The sequence below is a fragment of the Solea senegalensis genome, linkage group LG1 (assembly GCF_019176455.1).
Source record: "Solea senegalensis isolate Sse05_10M linkage group LG1, IFAPA_SoseM_1, whole genome shotgun sequence".
Taxonomy (NCBI): Eukaryota; Metazoa; Chordata; class Actinopteri; order Pleuronectiformes; family Soleidae; genus Solea; species Solea senegalensis.
The window spans coordinates 5900095-5927047 of NC_058021.1; the positions used below are offsets into that span (position 1 = coordinate 5900095).

Sequence of the window (26953 nt, forward strand, 5' to 3'; positions counted from 1 at the left end):
AGGCAGACAGACAGACAGACAGTACCGCAGAGAGCGCAGACAGGCCGGACAGGAGCAGGAACAAGGCCCGACAAATACAAAGAGGAAGAGCATCACGCATGGCAAAGAAAAAACAATCCTCCCCCACAGCGACCAGATATCTGCACCGCCCCTGTGTCTACTGCTGCCACTGGACTCTATGAGTAAATACATTCATCCATTAAAAAAAACAACAACAACCCTGTGTCATTAGGGAAAGACACGCGTTTTGCAACGGAGATAAATAATTGAAAAAAATGCGGCTGTCCGACTGCGCATCCCTGGGAGTCAGTAGGGAAATGCTGCGCCAGTGTCCCGACTGAGAGACGGAGCAGATCTCAGCCAGCACGAGCTCCTCAGCTTTTCTCCCCCTCCTTCTCTTTACACAATAATCTGTGGCTGCCAGAAAAATATATATATCATCGTCTCAATCATGGTAAGTTCTTCTTGTCTTTTATTTTAACGCTTCGTGTCGGCGACGAGCGGCCTGCGGAGGAAATGCACATCCGGGACTGTGCTTTTTTGGAAGAGTCATAATATTTTATGAATCATAACTTGTTATGATGTGGGAGCGCGCGTGGCGTGCAACAGGTCGCCGTACAGTAGCGGGGACGCGCATCCCACCGCCGTATTTTGCGTCTGTTTCCAAACATTGTTGGAGCAAACGTGCGGTCGTTGTTCACGCTTTCATTCTGACAAGATGGCACGAAAAAAAAAAATCCAATGCGTTGTTGGCACAATGGAGTTGTGGTTTACAAAGCAATCATATTATTCTCTTTTACTGTTTGAAAACTATTCGAGTTCTCACTTCTCTTTGTTTTTGTGACAAAAGATGATGATGATTACGCAACCACGCGTATGTTTATAGCATCATTTTTTAGCCTTTTTTTTTTTTTATTTATGACCCTTTGTTATTTATTGGGGAAATGACTGCTCGGTTTTGTGTGGACATATGCAGACGTATTTCATCATAGAAATGACACAAGTTAAACACCATTTCAGACAAACAACAAAGGAAGGTCTGTTTTTAAATCATTCAGACCCAAATCATTACCTGCAGGTTTCACGGCTGCATTGTGGACCTTTGTGTTGTCAGACTGTGCATCAAGGCTCAGGTGCATTTTAATATTCTGTTCAAGCCCCACAGAGACAGAGGGAGGTGGAGGGGTGTTGATGAAGAGGGTGTCACTAGGCCCAGGGTGAAAAATTATTTCTCTCCTCTCTCTGCATCTTTCTTTCTTTTTACTACCTCTGTCTCTCTCTCTCTGTCTCTCTCTCTGTGTCCTTCCCTCCACGTGGTATAAGCGCTGGGGAAGAGGGTGAAAGAGGGAGCATTGTGCCTCCAGTCAGTGGCCTTATGTGTTGGAGAGGCTCTGAGAGGGTGATGTTCACTCAGCTGTGCTCCCTCAACGCCATTGTTGCACATTCCGCCCCATTTCGACCTGCTCTGTTTACTGAGCTCACACACAGAAGCCTGTTTTACACACACACACACACACACACACACAAAGACAGAGAGGGAGAAAGGTTCATGCAGCTATCCTTTTAAGGACTCTCGTTGACTTGGACGGCCTAAACAACCCCTTATCTCTAACCTTAGCCACAATCAAGCAATGCCTCACCCTAACTTAACCAAACGACAACTCGAAACTCAGCCTTAAACCAATCCAGTTCCTTAGAAATGAGGTCCGGCCTCATGAGGACCAGTTTTTTAGTTTCCATGAGGGCGACTGGTCCTGACAAGGTCAGTGTTTATGCCAGAAAAGGTCCTAAAGAGGAAACAAATACAAGAACACACACACTTAAATAGATTTGAGATGAATGACTCTTGTGCCCAGCAGCAGTGCAACTAACAGTTATTTCCATCGTCGATGAATCAATTATATTGGTTAATTAATCGATTAGTTGTTGAGTAAAAAACTGACGCTGCCCTCAAATGTCATGTTTTGTCCACAAACTAAGGATTTTCAGTTTTTAAATGTTCAGACTGAGAAATTGTCATTTAAAAGTTTTAACTCAATTAATAATGAATCTATTATCAAACGAGTTGCCGATTTAATCTAGTAAATGATTATCTGTTGCAGCGCTGGTGCTTAGCTCCCCGCAGATCTGCACAGACACCAGTGAGGGTTAGATTTTATAGATTCATGTTACGACCAGACAGTTGCTGTGATGAACTTGAATGTCAGTGTTTGAGGGTTTACTGAAGAGAGGCAGTGGACCCTTTGCTCAAAAGAAGGGGTGTTCACTCACCATTTGAATGCAAAGTAGTGGATGAACAAGTGAGCTGTGTGTGTATGTGTATGTGTGTGTGTGTGTGTGTAAAGGGGAGAGAGAAGGAGGGCCAACGGTGAGTTTGGGGAAAAAAGGAAACTTGCTGAAAGTGTCACACATGCCTCTCTGGTACTGTAGTTGTGTTTTCCTTTTCTCTGCTTCTGCACCACCATGCCACCAACATGGACCTGTTTTCCTGAGACTAACCTTACCCGGAGCATCCAGTTTCACATTTCTGGAGATGAAACTCATAGTTTTTCTTCATTTTTTTTCTCCTTTGAAATAATTTAGATACCAACTTTTTTCAGTGTGCAGGGAGACAGAATAAAAGTTGTGTGTTGGCCAATGCGTCCCTGCGTCGGTCCCATCCTGCAGAAGTATGTCCCGTCGGAAACAGAAACGACCCCAGCAGCTTATGAGCCTGACCCTCGGTGCCTGTGGGATACTTGAGCATGGTGAGAAATAGAATACGTATCAAAAGAATACTGGTTATTCAGTAGGATGGGTCTTAGAATGGATGAAAAGTGAAGACCCATGAAGAAGTCATTTAAATTTTCACATGTGTTAATTTGCACTCCATTGTAAATGTTGACAGATTTGTTCAACACCACATGGGAAATCGCAGTTAAGAATTTTTTAAGGTGATTTTAACTAAAGGAGTTGCCATAAAGGTACTGTAGTGAGAAATGGACTCTGTTCATCTATAGCGAGAGATATGTGTTACTTACGAGCTCAAAAATTAACGCTTGTAGGATTTACTAACCTTCTCATCTTTTATTTCTTCTCTGTGGATGCAGCCATTAGTTGCTTTCTTTGCCATGAAAAACCAAAGTGTCTTTTCCCCTTTTTGTGGGTTTTTTCAAGAAAACAGACCACCAGATTATGAGGATATGCAGTAAATCCTATATGTGAAAAACAGTGTAAATTTAAACATTATTTTTGCAGAAGCATATGGATGAGTAAGAGAAACTCTGAGGCACTGAACAAGGTGTTCTAACTGCAATAGCATTAGACCCCATTGTCCCCTTTCTGCTTTGTTGCTGGTAACTGAAGCATGAACATACCCAAGAAGTGTGTATGTGACTGTGTGTGTGTATTCATGTCTGTCCATTCACTCCAGTTACAGGAATAGGGCCCGCACTGTGCCGTAAAACTGTAGTTCTCAAGTAAACAGCAGTAAGCTTGAGTGTGCATGAGCAACCATGTGCTCAGTAAGTGTTTGCATTTGTGTGGCTATGTCTTGTGAACGGACAGGTATGCTGTGTGCATCTGCATTTCTGAATCAAGGTGATGGTCTGTGAGTCATCATGTCTGTCTGCGGGGGATGTTTGTTTTCTTTGCACAACACTTCTCTTCCTCTGCCTGGCCCTGAACCATATCAGGAATGTGACCCCTGTCTGAGTAAGGTCGTGTCTGCCAGCCAATCGGACACCTAGTACAGTATCCAGTACTCAATCAGGACCCTGGGTTAAACCCCCGTTGTGTTATTAGGGGATGGGTTCTTAAACATTAAGGAGATGAAAGAAAGATATGGATTGAATAGAGGAAGACAGAGAGAGGGAGGTGATGAAAGAGTGTCTGGATGTGGCCTCACTTTTATTAGGGTTGGGGGTGAGGTGAAGTCCATTGTCTTGTGCATGTTGCCCTGGAAACAAGGTAGGCTTCTTTGTGGTTAAGCAGAGTAGTTTTGCAGACCAGTGTGTGTCTGTTGTGACAGTGGTGAGGAGGCTGCAGTTGAAAAAGACTGACAGGATGAAGAGAAAATAAAGTAGTGGTGGAAAGTCAACCCATAGGTTAAAAGTCACCTCTCAGATTCTTAAATGCCTTAATTGCCTTGACAACCAGGGTAACTAAATAATATACTTTACTACTCACTGTCAGCTTGTAATTATCAAGTGAAATGTTGGTTTTTACTTAATTTGTCAATGAAACCATCTCACTTTGTAGAAATCCTGCTTTTTTGTCAACATACATGATGGTGAATTTGCATTGACATCTTCTCCTTTCAATTTCTCTAGATGACTACTTGGCAGTGAAGTCGCAGTCCTTTCCATTTAGACCGGATTCTCCCTTGTGCTCTTCATCTACTTCTCCCCGAAACTCCCAGCTGCTCTTTACTCTCCATTCATCTTTCAAAGGGACTCAGACCCCATGTCTTCCCACTGTGGGTCCACTGTTATCTAGTGCACTGAGCCCAACCTTTCAGCACATCCCCAAAGACCCACAGCCATCCCTCTCGCCTGACTTTGCTAACACCTCTCTCTCTTCCCAAGTTCAAAATTCATCGCTGCTCAAACTGACGGATTGCAGTCCCACGTCCTCTGCAAGTTCTCTCACTCGCACTGCCCTAAGTGCACACATGGCGTCTCCCAAGTTGGGGCTGTCAGCCACCACCACCACCTCTTCTTCCTCCTCATCATCATCTGCCTCCCTATGTCCTCCACCACACCCTGGAAGCCCTAGCCGTGTACCTGATGGCCCCCCAAGTCCTGTTACTCCCACTCCTAGTCCAGGAGTGACATCTGCATCTGCTGCACCATCTAAGGCCCAGATAAGCATAGCCCTGATCCTGGAGGAACTCAGAGTGTTGCAGCAAAGACAGATTCATCAGATGCAAATAACAGAGGAGATCTGTAGACAGGTGCTACGCCTTGGTGGCGCTTCCTACACTATAGATGCACCCTCACAACATCATCTCCCTCCCTGGCCTCAACTCTGCTTAGAAGGCAGCAAAAGGGCAACCAGCCCAACTACCCAGCCAACTCCACCACAGTCATCTGCTTCTGTTGCTCCTCTCCTGGCATGTTTCTCCTCCCTTCTTCCCTCTCAGGCACCCAACAGACCCACAAAACCAAGCTGTTCCTCATCTCAAATCCTGCAGCCACACAAACCCCAGGTAGAAGGAACAGGAGAGTCTTCGGGGAATCATAGTTATCAGGAGATGAGCTCTCAATCTTCAGCTCCCTCAACTACTTCTGCTACAATGGCTTCCTCAAATTATCCATTAGCATTGTCTTTAGCTCTGCCCAATCGCTATCTTCATGAGAAATCTACTAATACCACTTCAATGAGTGGGCACAGTGGCCTGTCCTTTCTTAACTCGTCCCTTCCCACTTCAGTATCCATTGTCCCAAACTCTCAAAATACTCTTCAGGCCATCGCCGGAGGAGGAGACTCATCCCTCTCAACCACTGCTGGCCGCCTCCAGCATGGTTGTCGCTTTTGTGGAAAAATGTTAAGCAGTGATTCTGCCCTGCAGATACATCTACGCTCACACACAGGTGAACGACCCTATCAGTGCCCAGTGTGCCTCAGTCGCTTCACCACACGGGGCAACCTCAAAGTACACTTCCTTCGCCATCGAGAGCAAAATCCAGAGCTCTCACTTTCACTCCTACCTCCTTCTTTGTTTGGGGTAGCCTTTGGGGCCACTGGGGGATCAGATATGGGACAGACCATGAGCAGTGGCAGCAGCAGTAGTGCCGTTAATATGATGCAGAAGAAGCGTAAAAACAGGTCTGAAGATGAAACATGTGGCGATAATTTGGAGGTCAGTGGTACCAGTTCTAGCTTTTCTCTGGGAGCCTCAGGAGGATCTACTCCTTCCACCCTACCCCTGCCCCCTACTGTGGATTTGGCATTGATTTCCCACTCTCTCTTGCAGTTGAATCGGGCTGCAGCTGTAGCAGCTGCAGCCTCTATAGCTTCTGGTTCCTCACACTCACCATGCACTTCATCAGCCTCCATTTCTTCACTGGCTACCTCCCTTCTCTCAAACCCTTCTTTGTCTTCGTCTTCCACCATCACAGGGTTGCTCAAGGGTGCTAAGCAGCAGCATTTTGATGAGAACACTCCCCCACATACTCCAATGCTTTCTCCTGCGGCTTACTCTCAGCTAGCCCATCTGCCTAAGCTTCTTTTTCCATCTGCCTCCTCTTCTTGCTCTACCTCTGCACACTCATCTCTCAACAACAGTCAAGCTTTGTCCTTGCTACGCACACCACTACCCTCTACTCCAAGCTCCCTCCAACTCCCTTCTTCCAGCCAGTCATTCCCATTCTCTACCTTTCCCAAAGTTCCAGGTCCATCCTCCACAACTTTGTCCTCCCTGCCTTCCTCCTTGTCCTCCTCTACTCCTACATCTGAAACCTCCAAGCTGCAGAGGCTTGTGGAGAAGCTAGAGAAGGCTCCTCCCCATTCCTCTTCCTCATGGACATCTTCCTCTACTTCTACATCAATGCTAGAGATGTTATCCAGCAGTCTCAATACCTCTTCCTCAAGTTCAGCCAACAGTGGTTTCGGAAATGCCAGCACTTCCACCACATATGTCATGGCAACCCCACCGTCTTCCACCCTTGTCACCACTTCTGTTTCAAACCTCAGCCATGAGATGGTTGCTGCTCTCGGCATACATACCAGGGGAGCTAGTGCCATGGTGGGTGGCATGCTACCATCTCTAAACATCACTGGACCAGCTGCTAACCTGACAACCAATCAGTGTGGGGTTTGCCTACGGGTGTTGAGCTGTCCCACAGCACTGCGTTTGCACCAGGCCACACACCTTGGAGAACGGCCTTTTCCATGTAAGATATGTGGACGATCGTTCTCTACTAAAGGTAGCCTGCGGTCACATCTGGCCACCCATCATGCTCGACCATCTAATGCACGTATCCAAAACTCTTGCCCACTGTGCCAGCGTAAGTTCACTAATGCCCTAGTGCTCCAGCACCACATCCGTATGCACCTTGGTGGACAGTTACCCCCAGATGGCACAGAAGATTCTGCACAAGAGATGCCAGCTGAATCTAATGCCAAACAACACTCTCAGTCCCAGGCGACTGACCCAAATACTGCCTCTAGAAAAACACCTCCTCTAACCAGTCACTCTAAGAGCCCAGTCCCAAGTTCACAATTTCAAGTTCCAGCAATTGGCTCAGGCAGCATGAAATCTGTTGATTTTACCCAACCCAAATCTGCCTCCTGCAGCCCAGACCTCGTTCCACCATCCGACCTTAGCCCTGACCCTTTCATAAATCCCACCACACAAACTTTACCACCAGGCAGTGCAGACCCCCCAGTTCTTTGTGTCAGTGCCCCCTTGCCAGTCTCTGAACAGACAGGTCAAGTTTCCCCTGTTAGCAAAGACAACCAAGTTGAGCAAGTCAATGATGATAGCCATCTTCCTAAATCTGCTCTGTCACCAATTTCCTCCACTGCTACCAAAACCTCAATAAAAGCTAAAACTATAACACTGGACTGTGGAGAGGATGAAGTTACTCCAGTTGATGCTTTTCCTGGCTCCAGCTCAAATTTAGACAACCTACAAGATACACCTTCCCATGGTGCCCCCTTAGCTTTCACCTGTAACAGTACCTCCTCTAACTGCACCCTGAGTCAAGATGTTCTGAATGTAAATACAACAAAAACCCTGGAATCAGACTCAGTTTCCCAAAGGCCCCAATCACCAGAGCACATGGAAGAAGACAAAGGTCATTCTCCTCCACCAACACCAAAGCAAGACGAAGCAACTGTGCCTGATGAGGAGCCCGAAACGACACCTGATATGGAGCCTGCAGACACTGTTGTTACTGAAGTAAGGGCTGCAACACAGAGGGCTGCCACTTTTGTAAGGGAGACTCGCCAGAGCTTTCATTTTGGATCATATCGGAGGGAAGACAGGGCAGAAGGTGTTAAGATTAGTGGATTAGCTTCAAGTGAATCTTTGGATGCTTCTGTCCCTATCAGCCTTGCCCCTACCCTGCCATCTCCGATATCTCGTCCTGAGAAAAAGACCTATTGCTGTGCTGAATGTGGGAAGGAGTATGCCAGTCGCAGTGGACTTAAGGTGAGGAATAGTGTGATATGATGAGATGTATGGATATGATTGTAAATTTTGTGGTATAACATTTTACGGTGGTTGAAATAATGCTTTAGGTCTGTAGTACAGAACTTTAAAGCATAACATGCAAACTGAAGAAATGCTGAATTATTAGTTAATGGACCACATAAAGAAAATAAACTTTGTCTAACACTTAATAATAAGTATAATGATAACACATACAGTTTTCCTCTCTCAGGGGCACATGAAGCATCACGGTGTTGTAAACAAAACATCCCGTCCACCAGCCCGGAGTAGCCGTTCCTCTGCAGAGCATCTTCCTTCTTCCACATCTATGGCGTCCCTGAACATTCCTGCCACCAGGAGCTCAGCGGGCTTCTGGAACCAGTACCAAGCCTTCCTCAACACCAGTAAAGAGTCAAGTGATGACCCAGCTGCTGTCCTGCAAGGAGAAGATGAGTCAGCACAGTCGGCAAATTCACCCATTCAATCTCAGATTGATCCAAGAATGTGTGAAGAAGGTGCAGAAGACTCTAGTGAAGAGTTATAGTTTGAGTCACCGTGATTGGCTGGATAACGTTGTAGTGTTTTCAATCAATGTTTACGTTTTGGTGAAACTGTATGGACTTTTACGTAGTACTGCTTCCTTAACACATTTCAAGTAGCCTGTCTGTTTGATAGTCAGAGTAATATGTTTCTATGTGAAAGTTGTGAGCCAGTCAGCTTGGTCTTGTGTTTTAAAAGAAATGGCTATAGTACAAATAATGATAAAAATATTCAAGTAACAATGGGAGTCCATTGCTGGATTTAAAAAAAATTACACCTTTGTCTGGCTCAGTGGTTCTCAAACTAGAAAACTGAGGTAGATGACCATGGGAAAGGGAAGCTGAGTTAGATTTGATTTGTGTTGGGAAAATAAGTTTGCTGATGCAATTTTGTTTATTTTTATCAATATTTATGTCACTAAAATTCAACTTTGATCCTTTATATTAGTTCTTTCCCTTTTGGTCTTAATGATTCATAAAAAATGTGGAGTGGGAGGCATGAACTTGTCTTGCCTTCTAAAGGGGAGCAGGCCAGAAGAGGTTTGAGAATCACTAGTTTGGCTGAAGCACATTCTGACATAAAAAAATATCTATGTTTAGATATAAAGACAGCGTAACCCTGTTGTATCAGTGTTTATTACCAGACTTAGGTTAAATATTTTCGCAAATATCATCTGTTTGAAGTTACCACAGGCCCAAATGTTTCATCATCTTAACAGTTCTGATACTTATTAGTGAGTCACCAAAAATGTACTAATGGAATATGTTTCTATAAGTTTGTGTCCTTGTAAACTGGTTGGTACTGGTGTTGTGCCACTGACATTATCTAATTCATTTGGCACCAAAGGAGGCTTAAGCTAACCAAAAGAACAAACATACCTAGGTTAATTTCATATCTTAGATTATTTCCTTCACTTATAGGGAACTGGTGTAAATGTGAAAATTCGATAAGCAAAAAAAAAAAGCTTTGTAAATGACCACAAGGTCACCAATATGAATGTTTTTTGTGGGCTTACTTTAAGTATTTTAACCCCATCCTATGAGTCAGATAAAGTACTTGCTCGTGTCTTTGTGGTTTATTTTTCACTGTATCATCTCGTCGAACCAGAAGCACAGCCGCAGTGTTAGTGAACCCAGTGAGAACGTTGACCTTCAGCTTTGTGAATATTATGATTGTTGTTTGGTCCAAATGTATTATCTGTAACACGTCTTTCATTTACTAAAGTTACTAAAACATTAAGTTACTATATACAGTATATCAAAAGTCTGTCTGTTTGTTGTAAACTGTTCATTCAGTATCTCCATATTAAAAACAAATTTGGGAAAAAAAAAATCAATTCTTGCTCAGTCTTCTGTAAAAGAATTTTACGACACAAAAAGTGTCGTAGCTCTAATAGTATTTTGTAAATAGCTTATTATTTTTCCATAAACAACAGCATAAATCATATGTAGGTGTTAAAGTTGTAGGATGTAAAGATGTCATTTATTCTTTCTCACCGCTAAAACGTCACATCAGCCAAGAGGACGAGTGGACTGGAGGACACCAGCAAACTTTCCACAGCCATAGTCAGTATAGCGGAGCTGCAGTATTTATGTATATAGGGCAGATCACAGTAAATGTACTGTATGGCTAATGTTTTTTTAAACATGTATACATTTGTTTCTGTTTGCAAATGCACATTCAGGATAGCCATTGCTGTTAATACTAGTAGGTCTGAAATTTAGACCAGTATTTGAACTTATTTCACTTAAATATGTAACAATTTTCTTTGATAGATGATAGATAGATAGATACTTTGAAATTCACATTCATTGTAATATGATGGAAAGTGTTGAAAACCATCGTAAAGGCAATGGTTGAGTATATACACACTTCAATTTAAAAACAGACCATTTTTTTAGTGTAATTACCTAGTGTATCACGTTCACCGACATCTTACATAGTGGACCTTTAAATTTATATTCAATGTGTGCATTAGAGGGCGCAATTTCCCACTTTTCCTCAACCCAAACTCTTCTGCTAAATCCACAGGTTTGAAATATTCCTATAGAAACGTGGATTGTTTCCCCACATCATCTGAGCAGTGTGGTTTGTTAAAAACAACAACAAATGTCTGTCCACCCAACTGTCTCTGCTCTGCAAACAACAGTTTCATGCATGTTAGAGCGCACTAATGCATGAAGTCATTGCCTGAGGGCTCAGGCTGGCTGTGCCAAGTCTAATGCCAAGGTCACCAAGTTGATTCCAGCGCCCCGTGTCAGAGGGGCGGGCTGATTTAAGAGTGGGAGGTTTACAACCCTCTGCTCTCCAGCTAAATGTCTCCGGGGAGAATCTAAGTACCACGTCTGCAGCGGGGAGAGAGGCGAAGAGGAGAGGGGATTAAAGTAAGACGACTGTCTGGAGCAGAAGAAAACAGAGGACAGCGAGAGTGTAAAGACTGCCTCACAAAAACAAAGTCGGATGCAACATCTGGAGCAGAGCGCAAGCCGAGTTAGGACGCAAATTACGCACAGCCTGCAGCCCCAGGACCCTCCTGTTCCTGCTTCCTGCTTCCACCAGCGTCCGATAATCTACTTAAAACTCTCCAAACCTCGAGAAGAATGTACAGACTGGACAGATAACTTCCGTGGTTTCAGCAACACACATCTCCTTCTGGAAGCTCCTGATTTGCGCAAACTCCGGCTGCCTTTGCGCCCAGACATTCGTTTATGGGATAAGTTTTCAAACATGATGTTTTGACAAGTAGCAGGAGGAGGTTGCGCGAAGTGGTAGAGGGAGATTTTCACATTTTTTTTATTTTTCGTAATTTTTTTTATTCTTCTCTCTAATTTGGAGAGTTGAGTGATGGCACTCGAGCTGAAGTCGCTTGTCCTTCTGCTGCTGCTGGCAGTGGTGTGGGAGCTGAGCGCACAAGGAGCGACAGAGCGACAAGTCAATCCACAGGTAAGTTAAAAAAAAATCATTATCAAATGCACACACACACATAAACCCTGATGAGAGCAACACAGGCCACAATGACACTACAAGAGATAAAAAACAGATCAAAGCTACATAAATAAATCCAGAGTGATAACTAAATCCAGACTAATGAAATCCATATTGTACTGGAGCTGGCAAATCCAAAACAGATGATCCAAATCCAGATAAATAAACCTAAGGATAGAGCTCAATATGAAAGAAAGCTAGGATGGAGTTTAAGAAGTACTGAAAATGTTTAAGAGAAACCCCCTGAATCAAATGCCTTTTCCTTTTAAATCAAAAATATACAGATTCGTACTTTGCTCCTTGATGATATTTATTTTATTGTTACAGTAAAAGGCAGAAAACCACATGTTAAAACCCCTGCATCCATTAATTCCTTTAGTTTGCTGCCCTCCTGTGTGTTTGAGTTGCCCCAGGACTATGGGAATGGCTTTGACCCTGGGTTAGAGGAAGCAGCCTGTAATGATGATAGCGCTCATGAAAACGCTGAGAAATGCTGAGCAGGGCAAATAGCAGACAAGCAAGGAGAAAAAAAAAAAAAAACATTAAATGGGGAGAAACGCATAGCATTGTATTGTGGTCGAGGCAGAGACAGAGGGGGAGGGGGAGTTTGAGGGATGTGGGTGCAGATACGTCCACAGGGACGGGGAGATGTATAATAATTGTTGACATCTGTCCTGAGTTATGGCTCAGTGCACTGGAGTGAGGTGGGTTTGACAATCTGAGAGGCTCTGCTGCCTCTGCAGTGTCTCTGCCTCCAGCATCAGTGGAAAAACTCTGGTTCTGAACATTAAAGGATTTCACTTTATAGATCAAGGGAGTCAAGGTTTATTTTCCTCTAATTTACAATGTTCTTATCTGTACTGTACTTTTATGTTCAGTAAGATCAACAGCCTTCCATACAATCCACTGTAGACTGTGTTAAGTTGTGATACCTACACACCTGCTTCCTTCAGTGTTTTAGATGTCCTTTATTTCTTATTTCTTACACACTCACATAAAGAAAATGTGTCTTCAATTACAAAGAAAACAAAAAAACAGTTTATTTTCTGGGAAGACAACAGGCCTGATAAACCTTTTTAAAAACCTTTGTCTTTAAACTGATTATTAATCTAAAATTACATTTTTGACATATCATTCAGGGAAGCATTCTGTTTATGTCGCCTTTTATTAACAGCTAAACCAGTAACTTTAAGAGGTGCTTATTTTAGGAATTCTGATGTAGCAACCAATAATAATAATAATGCAACAGCTAGTGTATCCTCATTCGTGGTGAAGAAATCACAAACGTAATTCAGATTATAGCAAACTTAACTTTTGCTTTACCCAGTACAAGTTCCAAATACCAAATAGAGCAAACTACTCAACTTCTCGTCTCCTTTGGAAAACATAAATGAGAGGAGTCTGAATGCTGATGCAGCAACATGATACAAAGTCCTCTAATGCATTTTGTTTTATGTCAACAACAGCAGCTGGAAAAGCAGAATGAAAACGGTGGTCACGACAATTAGGGTTTTCTAACAGTCATCAACTATGAACACAAACAAGGGATGATGAGTTATTGATTTACAAGTTGGGGTTTTCTTTATGACTTGGAAGAGTGTTTTTTATAAAGAGTTAAAAACATTTTTTATATCATCACCATCAAACATAAGAGAAACATCAGTGTTCATTAGGAGGTAACACAACAAACCAAATGCAGTGTTTCTGGGGAGCTTGGTTTGAAGTTCCCAGTGTCAAGTTAATATTATTTTCCAATGTTACATCCTCTATTTAGTTGTTTTTTTATGCGTCATCATATTTTGCCTCCACCAACCCACAAATGAGCTGAGGAGCAACATATTTGTGCTATCACGTCCGATTAAAGTGAGTGGTTTGTACGTCGGTCAGTGGGTCTGCGGTCGTGACATTAGCAGTCAGTTGTCGCAAGTACACAGCAGTCACTTCCTGTGGTCTGTGGGAGAGACAGGAAGTGGGTGGTTGCTTCTTTTTTTTTTTTTTAGCCTTACCACAAAAACACCTTGGTGTGTCAGCAGCCACCTGCCCGTGACACATGTACATGTGTACGTTTACCATATATGACCACAGATGCTTCCTCATGCACACACACACACACACACACACATGGGAGTGGCTATACACTGAGGTCATTCACTACAAAGGAAAGATAAGTAGACTTGGAATGAGGACATAAAAGCGAGGCAGGGAGAACAGTGAAGATGCTGTTGATGCCTAGAAAAGAAGGCTTTGTGCTGACTGGGGTGATGCAATCTAGAGAAGAAGGAAAAATAAGAACAGTTGGAAAATGAAGCCATTACCAGATGAATGGGTCGGGGAGTAAATCACAGCTGTCATGCTCACATCCTGTAGGAATATACTGTCGCCTTCTTCCTGCCTGGTTGAACTGGTAACTTTACACCAGTCTCTCATCCCACAGTCTTACTAGTCATTTTTGAGGAAGGGGGGAGGAAGGAAGTGTAGTTTTGAGACAATGCCACATCCTTATGATCATCGGTGAGCGGTGAGAAGATAGGAGGTGTTACAGGAAATTAGATAATAGGCAAAGTCATTACCTAATTTCCTACAAGAAGAAAAAAGCAGGAAAGCGAGGGGTCAACTTAAGTTTTCGTCAATTCAGAATCATAGCAAGTGTATTCGAAATTGACCGATTAATATAATGACATTGGTAAATATGTGTTTTTCCACTCATGTTAACCAGGTGTTATGAAAAGGGGATTCATGGGGGATTAAACAAACTCTACACTGACTATCCTTTATCTGGGCAGCTATACCGAAACTTTATCCATAACCTTAACCATAACCAGTTAATGCCTTAACCTGACCTTAACTTAATCACAATTCACATCTTAATTTCAACTTTAAGCAGAAATTTGGCCTCATTGGGACTGTTCTTTGGTCCAAATGAAGAATACTGGTCCTGACAATGTCAGTGTTCATACCAGCAAAGGTTCTAAAGAGGTCTAAAGATGTCATATTTACTAGCCCTTTACCCTAATGAGCCAAATGTGTTCAAAAACATCATTGGGATCACCTGATTTGGTTTTGATGATAGTGTCCTTGAATATATTCACAAATATTCACTTTACTGTCATAGAGGAGCATCCATCCATTCTCTACCGCTTTATCCTCCAAATAAACCAAATATATTCACTTTACTGTCATAGAGGAGCAAAGAAACCAAAATATATTCACACTAAGGCAGCTGAAATCAGAAATTATTTTTACTTTATCGAAAACCCACTCAAATATTCAACCGATCATTAAAATAGGTGATTACGCAATTTAAAAAAATACCTAACCCCTTACCTTAACCTTAAACATCACAATCAAATGCCTAACCCTAACCCTTACCACAACTCTTACCTAAACTCAATTCTAGTTCTAACCATAAAACCAAGTCCACTCTCTGTTGTTTGGTCCTCACAAAGATACCCATACAAGAACACACACACAAAAAGGTTTCTGGATGTGCTGCTGCAGATGTTAGTGAGGTCTTAAATGTCTTTCTGTATCAACAACTTAAACTTGAGGCCAATGTTTGTACAGTGAGAAGGATTAAAAAAAAAGATTGAGTTTTATAGTGTTACACTCAATGTACACATACACTCAAAATTCCCTCACTTACATCATAACAGCCCATAAATAAGCTGCTGTAAGCAATAACTTCATGTGTTCATGAAATTCTGTAGCTCTGAGTGGATGTGTAATGATCAGCTGGTGTGTGTGTGTGCGTGTGTGTGTGCGTGTGCGTGTGATGTATACCCAGCATGCCTCATCTGGACTCCCATCGCTGTTCACTAAACTTTCTTTCCATTGGCCTTCATCGAGTGGAACAACTGACTCTTTTTCTTCTCTGAAACACAATCCCTCCCTCTTTCTTTCTTATCCTATGCAAAGAGAGCTCTCTGCCTGCTGACATCCATAGCAACCCACTGTTTGATTCCTGCACATCTTCCATTAAACAATAAATTCACAGCATCGCATATGAGTGAGCTGACCTCACAATCCCTGTGCTTTTCTGAGTCTGTGCAACATTAACTGAAGACTGAATTCAACACTGACTTTTAAAATGATCCCTACAGCAGTTTTATTAATTCAACACACACTCACTGAACCCACATAGGACTCTGACAGCTAATGACACGCCCATTTTCAGATGAAGGATGTAGTATACAAAACAAATGTTACATATTTCTTCTCATGAAGACCAAAAAGAGACGAAATAATATCTACAACAACAATGCTTTATGTTGGCTTGAGAGGAAACACCCTCTTTGGGACACACAGATTTTACAGGACCGACCTGGAGAACTGTGGTGTATTCACTTTGTATTCACCAGTCAATGGGATTTACATCATTTACATTTACAGTTTCATCTCAGTTAGAAGAACGTGAAAAGTAGTGGTTCCCATGGCTTCAGCCACACTGTCCTTCATTCCAATCGTGGCCGTCGCTGCACTATGCTCCAGTGCTGGTATTAATCCTAATTACTCAGCAATTATCATCCCTAATAAGCAGTCAAAGGTCCTGTGTGTAAGAATTAGCGACATCTAATGGCACTTTTTTCACTACTCAGTTCTAGCACAAGTTCTTTTTTTGCTTTTCCATTGGTGATAGTACCTGGTGCTTTCTTTAGTATAGTAGACTGTCGGCCACTGATTGGTCAAAGAGTGACTCAAAAAATCCTGAAAACGTGTTAATCTCCAATATTTAGCAGGGACATATCTAAATTAAAAATATAAAAAAAATATATAAATAAAAATATTTTAATATTTAGGTGTCTTGGGTATTTAGCGACAGCACTGCCAGAAGCCGAGGGATCGTGAACCGAAATCACAACCTGTTCAGCCGTATTTCAGTTCAGTGACTGTGTCCGACGGCGTCTGTGCTCCGGTCATGCAGGATGTACTGAACTACAATATTTAATTAACTGATGCTAATGATTCAGTACACGGAAAAAAACAACTGCTTTGGCCGTCACTAGCTAGTGTGTCGCGAATAATATGACATCACCGCAGGTTCGTGCAGCCATGTTATGACGACCCCGCCCACGTTGAGAAGATACTATGGAAATCGGCGTGCCCGATATCAAAGGCGAGGCGAGACATGCTAGAACGTGCAGATGGTAACAAACAGAAGACTCCACCTCTCATCCCTCCCTTTCTTAAGGTTGTCAGGGAACTACGGTGGCCTGTGCATACCAGCAATCATTTCTTTCTCCTTAGTTTGTGTGGTGAAATTCCGCTTCAAAGGTCTAAACACATGGTCTGGACTCTGGTGTGACCATTTGGGCTGCTGTAGAAAACATGCTGCAGAGACTTATTCTAGCTACAAAAAGAACCTTTCTGTTTTAAAGCAATTATACACTTATACAATCATACTTAAGGGTAGTGTATTCAATTTCTGATAATAAAACATTCTAAATGTTACACACTGCACCTTAGTTTAAGTTGTAACAGCTAATAATCAAAGGATGAATGGTAAAATGGTTAAATGATTGGAGCCTGGAGGACACAACTGTTAAAAAAGGTTGTTAAACAACATCAAAAGCTTGTTGGGTTGTCATCTACTTTGCCACTGTGAATAGTGACCATTTCCTCTCCCTGCAGTCACTTAGGCCATTAGTGTGGTCAAAAATAGTCAAGTTTGATGGTGAATAGAACTTTGTCAAGTCAACAGAGGGACTTGTGAGGGAGGTGTGGGGCCCTAAAGTTAACACTAGTGTTCAGTATCGTTCAACAGCAGCCTTTTGACTGAGCTGAGGCCAAAGTCAGGAAGCGAGCGACTATGTGAAAGAGAAGAATACGGATTCAAGCACAGTTCAGTCGAACCTTCAACACCATTTTTCTTATAAATGTATCCAGTTTAACTTCGGGAGAGAAGGACCCACAGACTGCAGGAGGCTCATTATGACTCTTAATTACACGCTGTCGTTATAACTCACCTCCGTCCTTCCCTCCTTGCGTGTGCTGTAACAGTGGCAAACAGTGAGTCTTTTTGTGTCCTCTGAAGCTTCACGGGTGAGTCAGAACCAGAAAGAGCTCATTCAGGGGTGAAGTCTAAACACTAAGACCTCCGTGTCTCCCTGAGACAGACAGAGGGGGAGAGATTAGACCTTCAAGGGCTTCCACAACTGTCCAAGCTACAGTCCAAGGCTGGATGATTCTACATGTGTAGCAATGCTTAAATATAAACCTACAGACCAGAGCATGTATATATACATATATATATATCATCTATCTATAGTGGAAAATTAAAGAAACAATGCAGTTACACATGTTCTGTTTGAATTATTAGCAGCAGATAGGTTGTAGCGCAGTAATCGGGTGGCTGGGTGTGGTTGTTCATAAGTATTTACCCTCAAGTCTCTGGGTTTTCCATAAGAGAGGGATGAGGGAGAAAAAGGGGAGGAGTGAAGAGGCAAAGACAGAGACGGACGGGGGGGGGAAGAGTTCGACTTTGAGGTTTGGATGCAACAAGGACAAAATTCCCAGTTAAATTACTGACTGACGCTGCTGCTTGAGTGGAGACATTGGCTGAGGTTGCCCAAGGCCTGAGTCTCACCCGAGGACACTCCCTATCTTTCTGTCTTCTCTCTCTATCCCGTCCTCCGCACACAAACTATGACCTTGGCTTTTCCAGGCTAAATGGAGAATAATTATAATATTAGATCACATCAGCTCCTGCTGTGCAAGGAAAAAAAATCCTCCTCCAAAAAAAGTCAGTTATTTTATTGCAGGCAGTCTTCATCAGTCAAGCTCATATCCAAACAAAAAAAAACACTCTACATGTTCATTACAAGCTCACAAAGTGAGTACAGCAGAATGTCAAAGTGGTCTTGGTTTTTGCTGTGCTCACAATAGTCTCAGTGTTATTTTTCATCTCCGGTTTGAGAGGGAAAGAGTTCAGGAGAAAGAGTGTGGGAGAGGTGCAGAGCAAAGCTGCTGGCTCCGGCCCAAATGTCAAACCAGCACCGCGGTAAAATGGGTTTCCAGGGGAAAGTAAGGTCAATCATGGCGCAGACAGAGGGATCTGGATCACTGAAGAACTCAGTGGCCATCGTGATGTGTTCTTTAAATAGTTTAAACAAACACTTTCAGCGTGTTTTGTAAAAGATGTTACAGGTTTAGTAATAACTGCCGCCATCTGCACTGAAACTTAAACAGAAAGTTAATGTTTAACTCTTTGAGGGGGAGTTTCTCGGTCAGTTTCTGCCTTTGTTTGATGTTTTTTTTTTTTGTGGAAGCTTGAACTTGGCACAGTTCTTTCATGTTGACCTCAGCTTCACTGTGGTGCTCACTGTAGAGTTGAATGTTAATGGTTAAATAGCTTTTGTGTTTAGTCATGAAACTGATGTTGATCCTGCTGGATCAAGATACCAAAACACAGAAAAACATTACTTAGGAAGCCTTTTTTTTCACTGTCAGTGAGGAATGTGTTTTTGCTGAATGTTCATAAAAACATCATCCTGAAAAACCGACATAGGACCAAACATTTCCCATACCCTCGATCACCAAAACAGGTGACATCAGGAGTGTTTATTTGTCCTTTGCTTTGTTCTACAGTCATGGCTGCAGCAGTACGGTTACCTACCCCCAGGTGACCTGAGGACCCATTCACTCCGCTCTCCTCACTCCGTCCCCTCAGCCATCGCTGCTATGCAACGATTCTATGGCCTCACTGTCTCTGGCACTTTTGACGACGACACCATCAAGTAAACATCATCATCCAACCCAGGTTTCGAGAGCTACAGTATTCTTGTGATCTTGATGTGAACAGAGTCCGTCTTTTGTCTGGCAGGGCCATGAAGCGGCCGCGCTGTGGAGTGCCAGATAAGTTTGGTGCCGAGCTGAAGAGCAACCTGAGGAGGAAGCGGTATGCTATCCAGGGCCTGAAGTGGAACAAGAGAGACATCACTTTCTCGTAAGTCTAAGGTGCTGATGCGTCTGCCGAAGCATGAGCGAACAGTTTTTTAAAACCGCTGTTAGCTGCGCCAATAGGTCGCGTTTCTGGCTGGGTTTGTCTCTTTAGCCAATCTGTATCCAGCAGCATGCAAACGTAAAGGGTGGATTTTTGTCCCAATGATCTTGATATGGATCTTCATCTGAGTGTAATGATCAGAGGTTTGCACTCTCCAAAGTCTCATTTCCAACAAGTGGTACAGTGGAGTTCAGCTTGTCACAATGCAGTCTGGAACAGTGACCTCTGACCTGGCTTGTGTTTCTACTGCTGGGCACGTGGTGATATGGTCGTATGATGGTCACAGCTTCAACAGCAACGTAAATCCTGTGACATCATACCAGTGAAGTGCAGCGTGCAGCCCACCAGTAAATTCCACAGGGAAGAAGAACGCGACACGCTGATACTTCGATCCTCTCACTGTCACAATACACAGGGTGTTTAAAGAGGGTTTGTTTTTGTTTGGAAACGGGGCTGAAGTGCTGCTTACACAATGATTTGTTTTCTTGATTTTAACGTTGTACTCAGTGGAACTACTGAGCAACTGAAATGTTTCTTTCATGAAGAAGGTGTCACCCTGTCTTCCCTGTCACATTTGTTCAAACTCCAGTATACAGAACTACACCCCAAAGGTCGGCGAGTACGAGACCCATGAAGCCATCAGAAAGGCCTTCAAGGTGTGGGAGAGCGTCACTCCCCTGCGTTTCCGGGAAATCCCCTACAGCTACATACGGGACAAAGTAGAGGAGTTTGCTGACATCATGCTCTTCTTTGCTGAGGGTTTCCATGGCGACAGCAGCCCATTCGATGGTGAGGGAGGCTTCCTGGCACACGCCTATTTCCCCGGTAATGGCATTGGTGGAGACACCCACTTTGATGCTGCTGAGCCATGGACAATTGGAAACCGGGATCTCTTAGGTAAGCCGAAGCTGACTCTGGCAATCTCATAAACAGGCCTTCTTTACTTTGCATGTCGGGAGTCAGAACAATTGTTTTCACAAGCAAAAGGCGAGCAGAAACAAGTCTGGTCGTGTGTCAGTATCGTAGTTGAGGGAGTGGATACCCTCGGGTATGTTGATACTGCTGAGAGAGAGAAGTGCTTCTTTCTGGATTTTCTCAGACATAAATCTTTGCAATGTCAGCAGCTTGAGTTAAACACACCCTCACATGACTTACAGCTAAACTTTATTTTTAAACTGCAGCTTTTTCAGGGAGTTGTGTGCTTTTGAGTCACCTTAAAATTAGGAAATATGCACTTCTCCTCCTGTATCGCTCAGTGTCTCCCACTTCACTCATATCCCAGAAAAAAAATCACATTGAAGCTGGAATGAAAAGATATTTAGACTTAAGCTTCAAATGATGATGTCAAAACTGATTACACATGTTCATATTTGTCCCCTATAAGCCTTACTTTCACTTTGGGTTTTTTCTTGACAACTGGCACATGACTTTTGAAGTAAAACAGTCAACTTCCAATACAAAGGAACCTTAGAGCAACAGCAACACCTGTCTAAGGAAAAGTAGCTGTGTCCCTGGCAGTATCTCTCTTGTGCTGCATCTTTATGACAGGGACAAACAGGATTCACAAGGGACACGAAAGTCATCTGCTGCCCCCTTAAAGTATCTTTAACTCTTCTAGGCAATGACGTCTTCCTTGTTGCGGTGCATGAGCTTGGCCATGCTCTGGGTCTGGAGCACTCCAATGACCCTTCAGCCATCATGGCTCCCTTCTACCAGTGGATGGACACTGAAACCTTCCAACTGCCCGATGATGACCGCAGAGGCGTGCAGCAACTTTACGGTACGTGTGTAACAGAGCGACCGTCCAAATCTCGGTCAGAGAAAAGGATTAGAGTTAAGGTTCGGTCTTCTTAAGCGTTTAAACGTGTCCTTGTTCACACAGGATCTGGATCAGGCCCTCAGCCTCCGCCAGTATCACCACGCACACCTTACCACACCCCGCAGCCCACATATGCACCAGACAAACCTCGCTTTGGCCCCAACATCTGTGATGGACACTTTGACACCATTGGCATCTTTAGAGGAGAGATGTTTATTTTCAAGGTAAGGTGACCTCACATATTTGGATTTGATGTAACGGTTTAGGGGTTTTGATGTAGCCTGTTTGAAAATACCCTCCTTGTCATCCCCTCTCAGGATAAGTGGTTCTGGAGAGTCCGTAACAACCACGTGTTGGATGGATACCCCATGCCGATTGGTCACTTCTGGAGGGGGATGCCCACTCATATTAATACTGCTTTTGAAAGGGAAGATGGCAAATTTGCTTTCTTTAAAGGTATGTTTGACTTAATATTTTTGACAATACCGTATTCTCACTGGTCACAGGTGTTCTTTCGTCGTCTTTCCATTAGCATAACTTAGTCCTGAATGTTTGAAGCAAATCTTAATCTTTTTGGGACAGCGCTCAGTGTTTTCACTTTAAATATTGTCTTATAATCTGCTCACTTGGGATTGCGTTTGAAGGAGGGACTGAAGTAATAGATACAAATCAGTAACGACTGTAATATTGTCACTGAGTACCATTTGTTGTTGTGTTGTTTTCTTCTTTCTCTGACTCCTTTTGTTTTGTTTGTGACGTCACAATTAACGCAAAGGTGATGTAGGGGTGAAAACAAACACCAGAGTACAGACCAACCGCTGGCAATGATGTTAATCCCCCTTTTTAGCTGATTTGCCAGAGTTGAAACATTTCCTTTTTAAATCATATCCAAATGTCATTGAATCAGGAGAAAATGGACATTAGATCACATGAAACAGTCCCATCTTTAAATCCAAGAAATCTAGAATCCATGCATCTGTACTCGACCAGATATGGCATGTTTCTGTTTGTGTCGCCTCTGCCTCATTCTTACGCTCTCTTTCCAGGGGACAGGTACTATGTGTTCAGTGAATCTACTCTGGATTCTGGTTACCCCAAGAATTTGAATGAAATGGGCACTGGACTTCCCAACGATCGAATAGATGCTGCACTGTTCTACACTCCCACTGGACAAACCTACTTCTTCAGAGCAAACAAGTCAGTTTCAGTGTGTGTGTGTGTGTGTGTGTGTAAAACTGTGCTCAAGTTTAAGTTTATAAAGTAGTGATTCCAAGCTAAATCCATTTGCGTCACCCTCACCAAAAAATATTGTATATCTGAACGTCGGCCATGTGAGGTTTAAACACATGAAGTCAATCGCTTGCCCCTGAATTACAAACCTGCTTCTCATTTAAACATGAAAACAAACCATGAGGGGACTTCAAAGTCAGTTCCCTATACTTACACCATAGTCACCGTTATATTAAGGGTGGATAATACGTGGCAGTCAGAGAATATTGTCGTGCCACCTACATAAACAAAGTCTATGACACTGTGTTTAGAAAACGAGATTGCACACTAAGACCCCATGGTTTCAGTTTCTCTTCAGACCTACAGTATTTGAAGAGTTTACACCACTATTACCACATTTCTGCAGAAACAACAGTGATTTTATGGTCAGCCAAGTGTTTATGTCACAGAAGTACAGCAGGAACACACACAGTGATTCAGAGCGGGGTTTTCCTGGTCATGGGCCAGTCAAGACTTGAGTCAGCTGAGAAAAGTCAACGTCAGATGAAAATTCCGAAACACTCATCTGAAGTGTCCAGATCTCACCTCATCTATAATAATCCCAAATCATGTTTGGGAAACAGGTTTCAAGTGAAGTTTCAAGTCCTTTCAGACAAAAGCAAATCATTCTACAAGTCCTCTAGACTAAGTACACTAAGTTTCATTTGGGTCAGAATGAGTTCTAAGTCCTGCAGGGCAAGTCCAAGCCACGCTCAAGTCACATATACAGTCTTTAAGTGAGTCTAGGCTCAGGCTCAAGTTTTTCTGGGTAAGTCAGGTTTCATGTCTGTCAGAACCTGTCTTAAGTTTTTAAGGGCAAACCCAAGTAAAATGAAAGTCAACTCTCAAGTCTATCAAAACTAGCTTCTAGTGCTTGTGACGTCTCAAGTCTTCTGTAATCATAATCAAAGCTGCGAGACCTTTGAGGCTGTGAGCGCAACCGTGAACTCACCATTACTGTTCCCTCTCTCCTCCTCTCCCCTGTCACTGTTTGTTTAGGTATTACCGCTTCAATGAAGAGTCACGATCTGTTGACGAAGGCTATCCAAAATCTATCAGCGCGTGGCAGGGAGTGCCTGACAACATCAAGGCAGCCTTCATGAGCAAAGATCAAGGTAAGGGTGATGTGTTGGGTTATTTTTTTTATGTCCTGATGTGAGGTGATGTTTTTATACCCCAAAAACCGGTTTAATCCCAGGTTTGACAAATCACTCTCATACTACTATCATTCCTTCGTCTCATTTCCGGTGCAACACGCTTAACGCACGTTATTCATCCTCCACACGTTACCATAGCTGTTAGCCTTGAATGTTTGTAACGAGCCATAAGGTCTTATACATACTCTGCAAGAACAGAGAACTTTGTTCCTGTTCTCCAGGTGAACAAGGACAAGAACAAAGTTAGTTTTGGCCAGGGCATTTCATACTTCACGAGAAACTCAAATGGGAAGTCCTCATGGGGAATGACAACATTTCTGCATTAACCACGCCCACTTCAAATTTCTGACCAATCGCACAACAGTTGTCAGACACCACACAAGAAAAATGTTCTACCCAGATGCAGAAGTATAAAAAACAGCAATCTGGTACCTTGGGTGAGTCATCATCAAGGAGCTTCGATAAGGTTTCCACCGGCAGTTCACTAGGTGCTGGGTTTCTTAATCCTGGTCCTGGGGACCCAGTGCCCTGCATGTTTTAGATGTTTCCCTGCTCCAACACACCTCTTTCAAACAGTCAGCTCATCAGCATGCTCTGCAGAAGCCTGATAACGATCCCTTTATTTGAAACAGGTGTGTTGAGACTTGTGACTTGTGTATGATCACCTGATACCTCTACCTTTGAAACTGTTCGCTCACGGTCGAGTTTGACCAACGTTAAAGATACAGAAGATACTGTCACTTAGCCCCACTGTGGTTTTGTTGTTGTTGCTTTTGGCACATTTGTGACCCTGCTAAGCAGACCAGCCACTGGCAATGGGGTTGGTTTTAATTGCCCTTTTTTGGCGGGTTCACCCTCAAAAATCCTGCGTTCACTCACAAGCTTTAGTGGAGAATCTGTGTTTTTTTCTTTTATCTCGGGGTTTGCTTCTCACATTTCTCTCTTCCTCACCTCAGCGTACACCTACTTCTACAAAGCCAACAAGTACTGGAAGTTCAACAACCAGATGATGCGCGTTGAGCCGGGATACCCCAAATCAGCCCTCCGCGACTGGATGGGCTGCCCCAACGAAGACCCCAAAACGGACGGAGGAAGAGGAGGAGGTGGACATGACAAGGACAAGGAGAGAGAGAAGGACAAGGAGCGGGAGGATAAGGACAGAGGCAGAGACAGAGACAGAGAGCGGGAGAGGGAGAGAGAGAGGGAGAGAGAGACAGAGCCAGAGGAAGACACTGAGGTGATCATTATTGAAGTCGATAAGGAGGGAGGGGCGAGTGGTGGAGCCGGTGCAGCGGCGGTGGTGGTGCCGCTTTTCCTGTTAGTGTGTGTGATCGCAACGCTGGCGGCCCTGGTGTTTTTCCGTCGGTATGGCACCCCACGCCGACTCCTCTACTGCCAACGATCTTTACTGGACAAGGTGTAGACGTAGGAGGCAGGGAGGGCGAGGGGATGCAAAGACGAGGGAGGGAGAGAGGGAAAGTGAAAGTGGATGGAATCGTTAAACACAGGTAACAAGAGCAAGAGAGGAGGATCAAACAAGGCAAAGAGCAGAAGGGAAAAGTGCTAGACTTGCATTTTAAAATATTTTTTTTACCACTGCCAGATTTGCTCTATCTTTCAGCCTTTCAACCACTCCACCCTTCCATTATTTTTATTTTTTTACTTTTTTTCTCTCCCTTCTGTCCCTGCCTCTCTCCTTGTGGTTACTGACGCCAGCTCTTTGCTGTTTGTTTTAGCCTTTTTTCAATGTCTTACTTTTAGTGTTTTTTGGTTTGGTCTTTTTTTTTATTGTCAGTGGTCTTTGTTTGTGTCCTTGTGAATCTCCACTTTGAAACTGCATCTTCATGACGCCCATTCTAGCATGTTCCTTTGAATTAGTGTGTTTGATTTTGTTCGTCCCCACTTTTAGACTTGCACACAACAACATAAACACACAAATGCACGCACGCACACACACACACACACACACACACACACAGCTGGAAATCACAGTGGCGCAGCCCCTGTGTTTGTTAATCTTCCAGTAAAAGCAACATGTCAGAGTCAGCATGGACCATAAAAGGGAAATTAAACAGAAGCCTCATGAGGCCTGAGGTACACTCATACCAGAGTAAACCAATAAATACAACAATGTCTTTCCCTTTTTCATATCAATGTCTAGTGCTGATTATTATTACAAATGATGTTGCCATTATTATTATGACTATTACTATTATTGTTGTTGTCTTCAGTGTAAAGAATGTTTTTGTACATTGTCATTAAAAAGTCCTGCTGGACAGTGACATACAGTTTTGAAAGTGGCCTTAATTTTATATATGTCTGGGACAGTGAATGGGGAAGAGGGTTATGTATTCTTGAAACTTGATTGTTTTTTTTTTGTTTTTTTGTTTTTCTAAAAAAAAAAAAAAACCTTGAATCCATCTCAAATGAAATAAATTGACAATCTGAAAATGACTCATTTTTGTCATTGTACTTGTTTACAGCTTTCGAATCATGGTGCTACAATACTGGTTATAGTTTAACAACAATGATAATGATACTAGTGATGATGATAATATTGATAATGACCTAGTTTTTTTCAGTGAGAGTGTGTTTGTCTTTACTCACTTATAAGTTGAAGCTTTTCTTACAAAATAAAAAATAATTTCAAAAGGCTTTCTGTGCTTTGATTTTCACTTTGTATTCTAGTCAATCTTATTTTATGCCATATGTCTCTTAAAGCAGCTGTCAGTGAGATTAAATTAAGTTAACTTCTTGTCTGTGTCTCTCAGAGACTCGTGTCACTGAACAAACAGTCAAGACCTATTTAAAGGTCCAGTGAATTAGAGTAATGGTACTTTTCCACTCAGCCTCAGTGTTGACTGGGTCGCCATAACACGGCTGCACCAAACTGCTGTGGCGTCGTTTTATCCGCGCTACAAACTAGTGACGGGCAAATCACTTCTTTTTCGGTGTACTGAATCATTAGAATCAGTTAATATTAGTTCAATACTTCCGTCACTGAACTAAATACGACTGAGCAAGTTGTGATTCAGCTCTTGAACAGC

At 43.0% G+C, this 26953-nt stretch overlaps 2 protein-coding genes across 3 annotated transcripts; both read left to right on the forward strand.

Annotated features, from left to right (window-relative positions):
- The first annotated feature begins 23 nt into the window (after positions 1-23).
- LOC122771196 (sal-like protein 2) lies at positions 24-10008 on the forward strand. Of its 2 annotated transcripts, XM_044028604.1 has the most exons (4): positions 24-454; positions 2584-2747; positions 4311-8137; positions 8370-10008. In XM_044028604.1, exons 2-4 carry the CDS (start codon positions 2672-2674, stop codon positions 8679-8681), a joined length of 4215 nt encoding a protein of 1404 aa, XP_043884539.1. In that variant the 5' UTR covers positions 24-454; positions 2584-2671; the 3' UTR covers positions 8682-10008. The 2 variants fall into 2 exon arrangements, with proteins under 2 accessions (XP_043884539.1, XP_043884549.1); XM_044028614.1 differs by lacking the exon at positions 2584-2747 and having other exon boundaries at positions 279-454.
- A 971-nt stretch (positions 10009-10979) lies between these two features.
- Positions 10980-26194, forward strand: mmp14b (matrix metallopeptidase 14b (membrane-inserted)). The gene is made up of 10 exons (XM_044040613.1): positions 10980-11620; positions 19247-19395; positions 19482-19604; positions 20251-20558; positions 21280-21441; positions 21544-21704; positions 21798-21936; positions 22527-22677; positions 23749-23864; positions 24863-26194. Exons 1-10 carry the CDS (start codon positions 11522-11524, stop codon positions 25327-25329), a joined length of 1875 nt encoding a protein of 624 aa, XP_043896548.1. The 5' UTR covers positions 10980-11521; the 3' UTR covers positions 25330-26194.
- Positions 26195-26953: the final 759 nt, after the last annotated feature.

What these genes read in the sequence shown, in the direction of transcription:
- LOC122771196 (XM_044028604.1), top strand. Translation starts at nt 2,672, where the DNA reads ATGTCCCGTCGGAAACAGAAACGACCCCAGCAGCTTATGAGCCTGACC. An exon ending in CTGTGGGATACTTGAGCATG is followed by an intron (nt 2,748 to 4,310) that starts GTGAGAAATAGA and finishes CAATTTCTCTAG; the next exon opens with ATGACTACTTGGCAGTGAAG. An exon ending in CCAGTCGCAGTGGACTTAAG is followed by an intron (nt 8,138 to 8,369) that starts GTGAGGAATAGT and finishes TTCCTCTCTCAG; the next exon opens with GGGCACATGAAGCATCACGG.
- mmp14b (XM_044040613.1), top strand. Translation starts at nt 11,522, where the DNA reads ATGGCACTCGAGCTGAAGTCGCTTGTCCTTCTGCTGCTGCTGGCAGTG. An exon ending in AAGAGAGACATCACTTTCTC is followed by an intron (nt 19,605 to 20,250) that starts GTAAGTCTAAGG and finishes TTCAAACTCCAG; the next exon opens with TATACAGAACTACACCCCAA. An exon ending in TGGAAACCGGGATCTCTTAG is followed by an intron (nt 20,559 to 21,279) that starts GTAAGCCGAAGC and finishes TAACTCTTCTAG; the next exon opens with GCAATGACGTCTTCCTTGTT.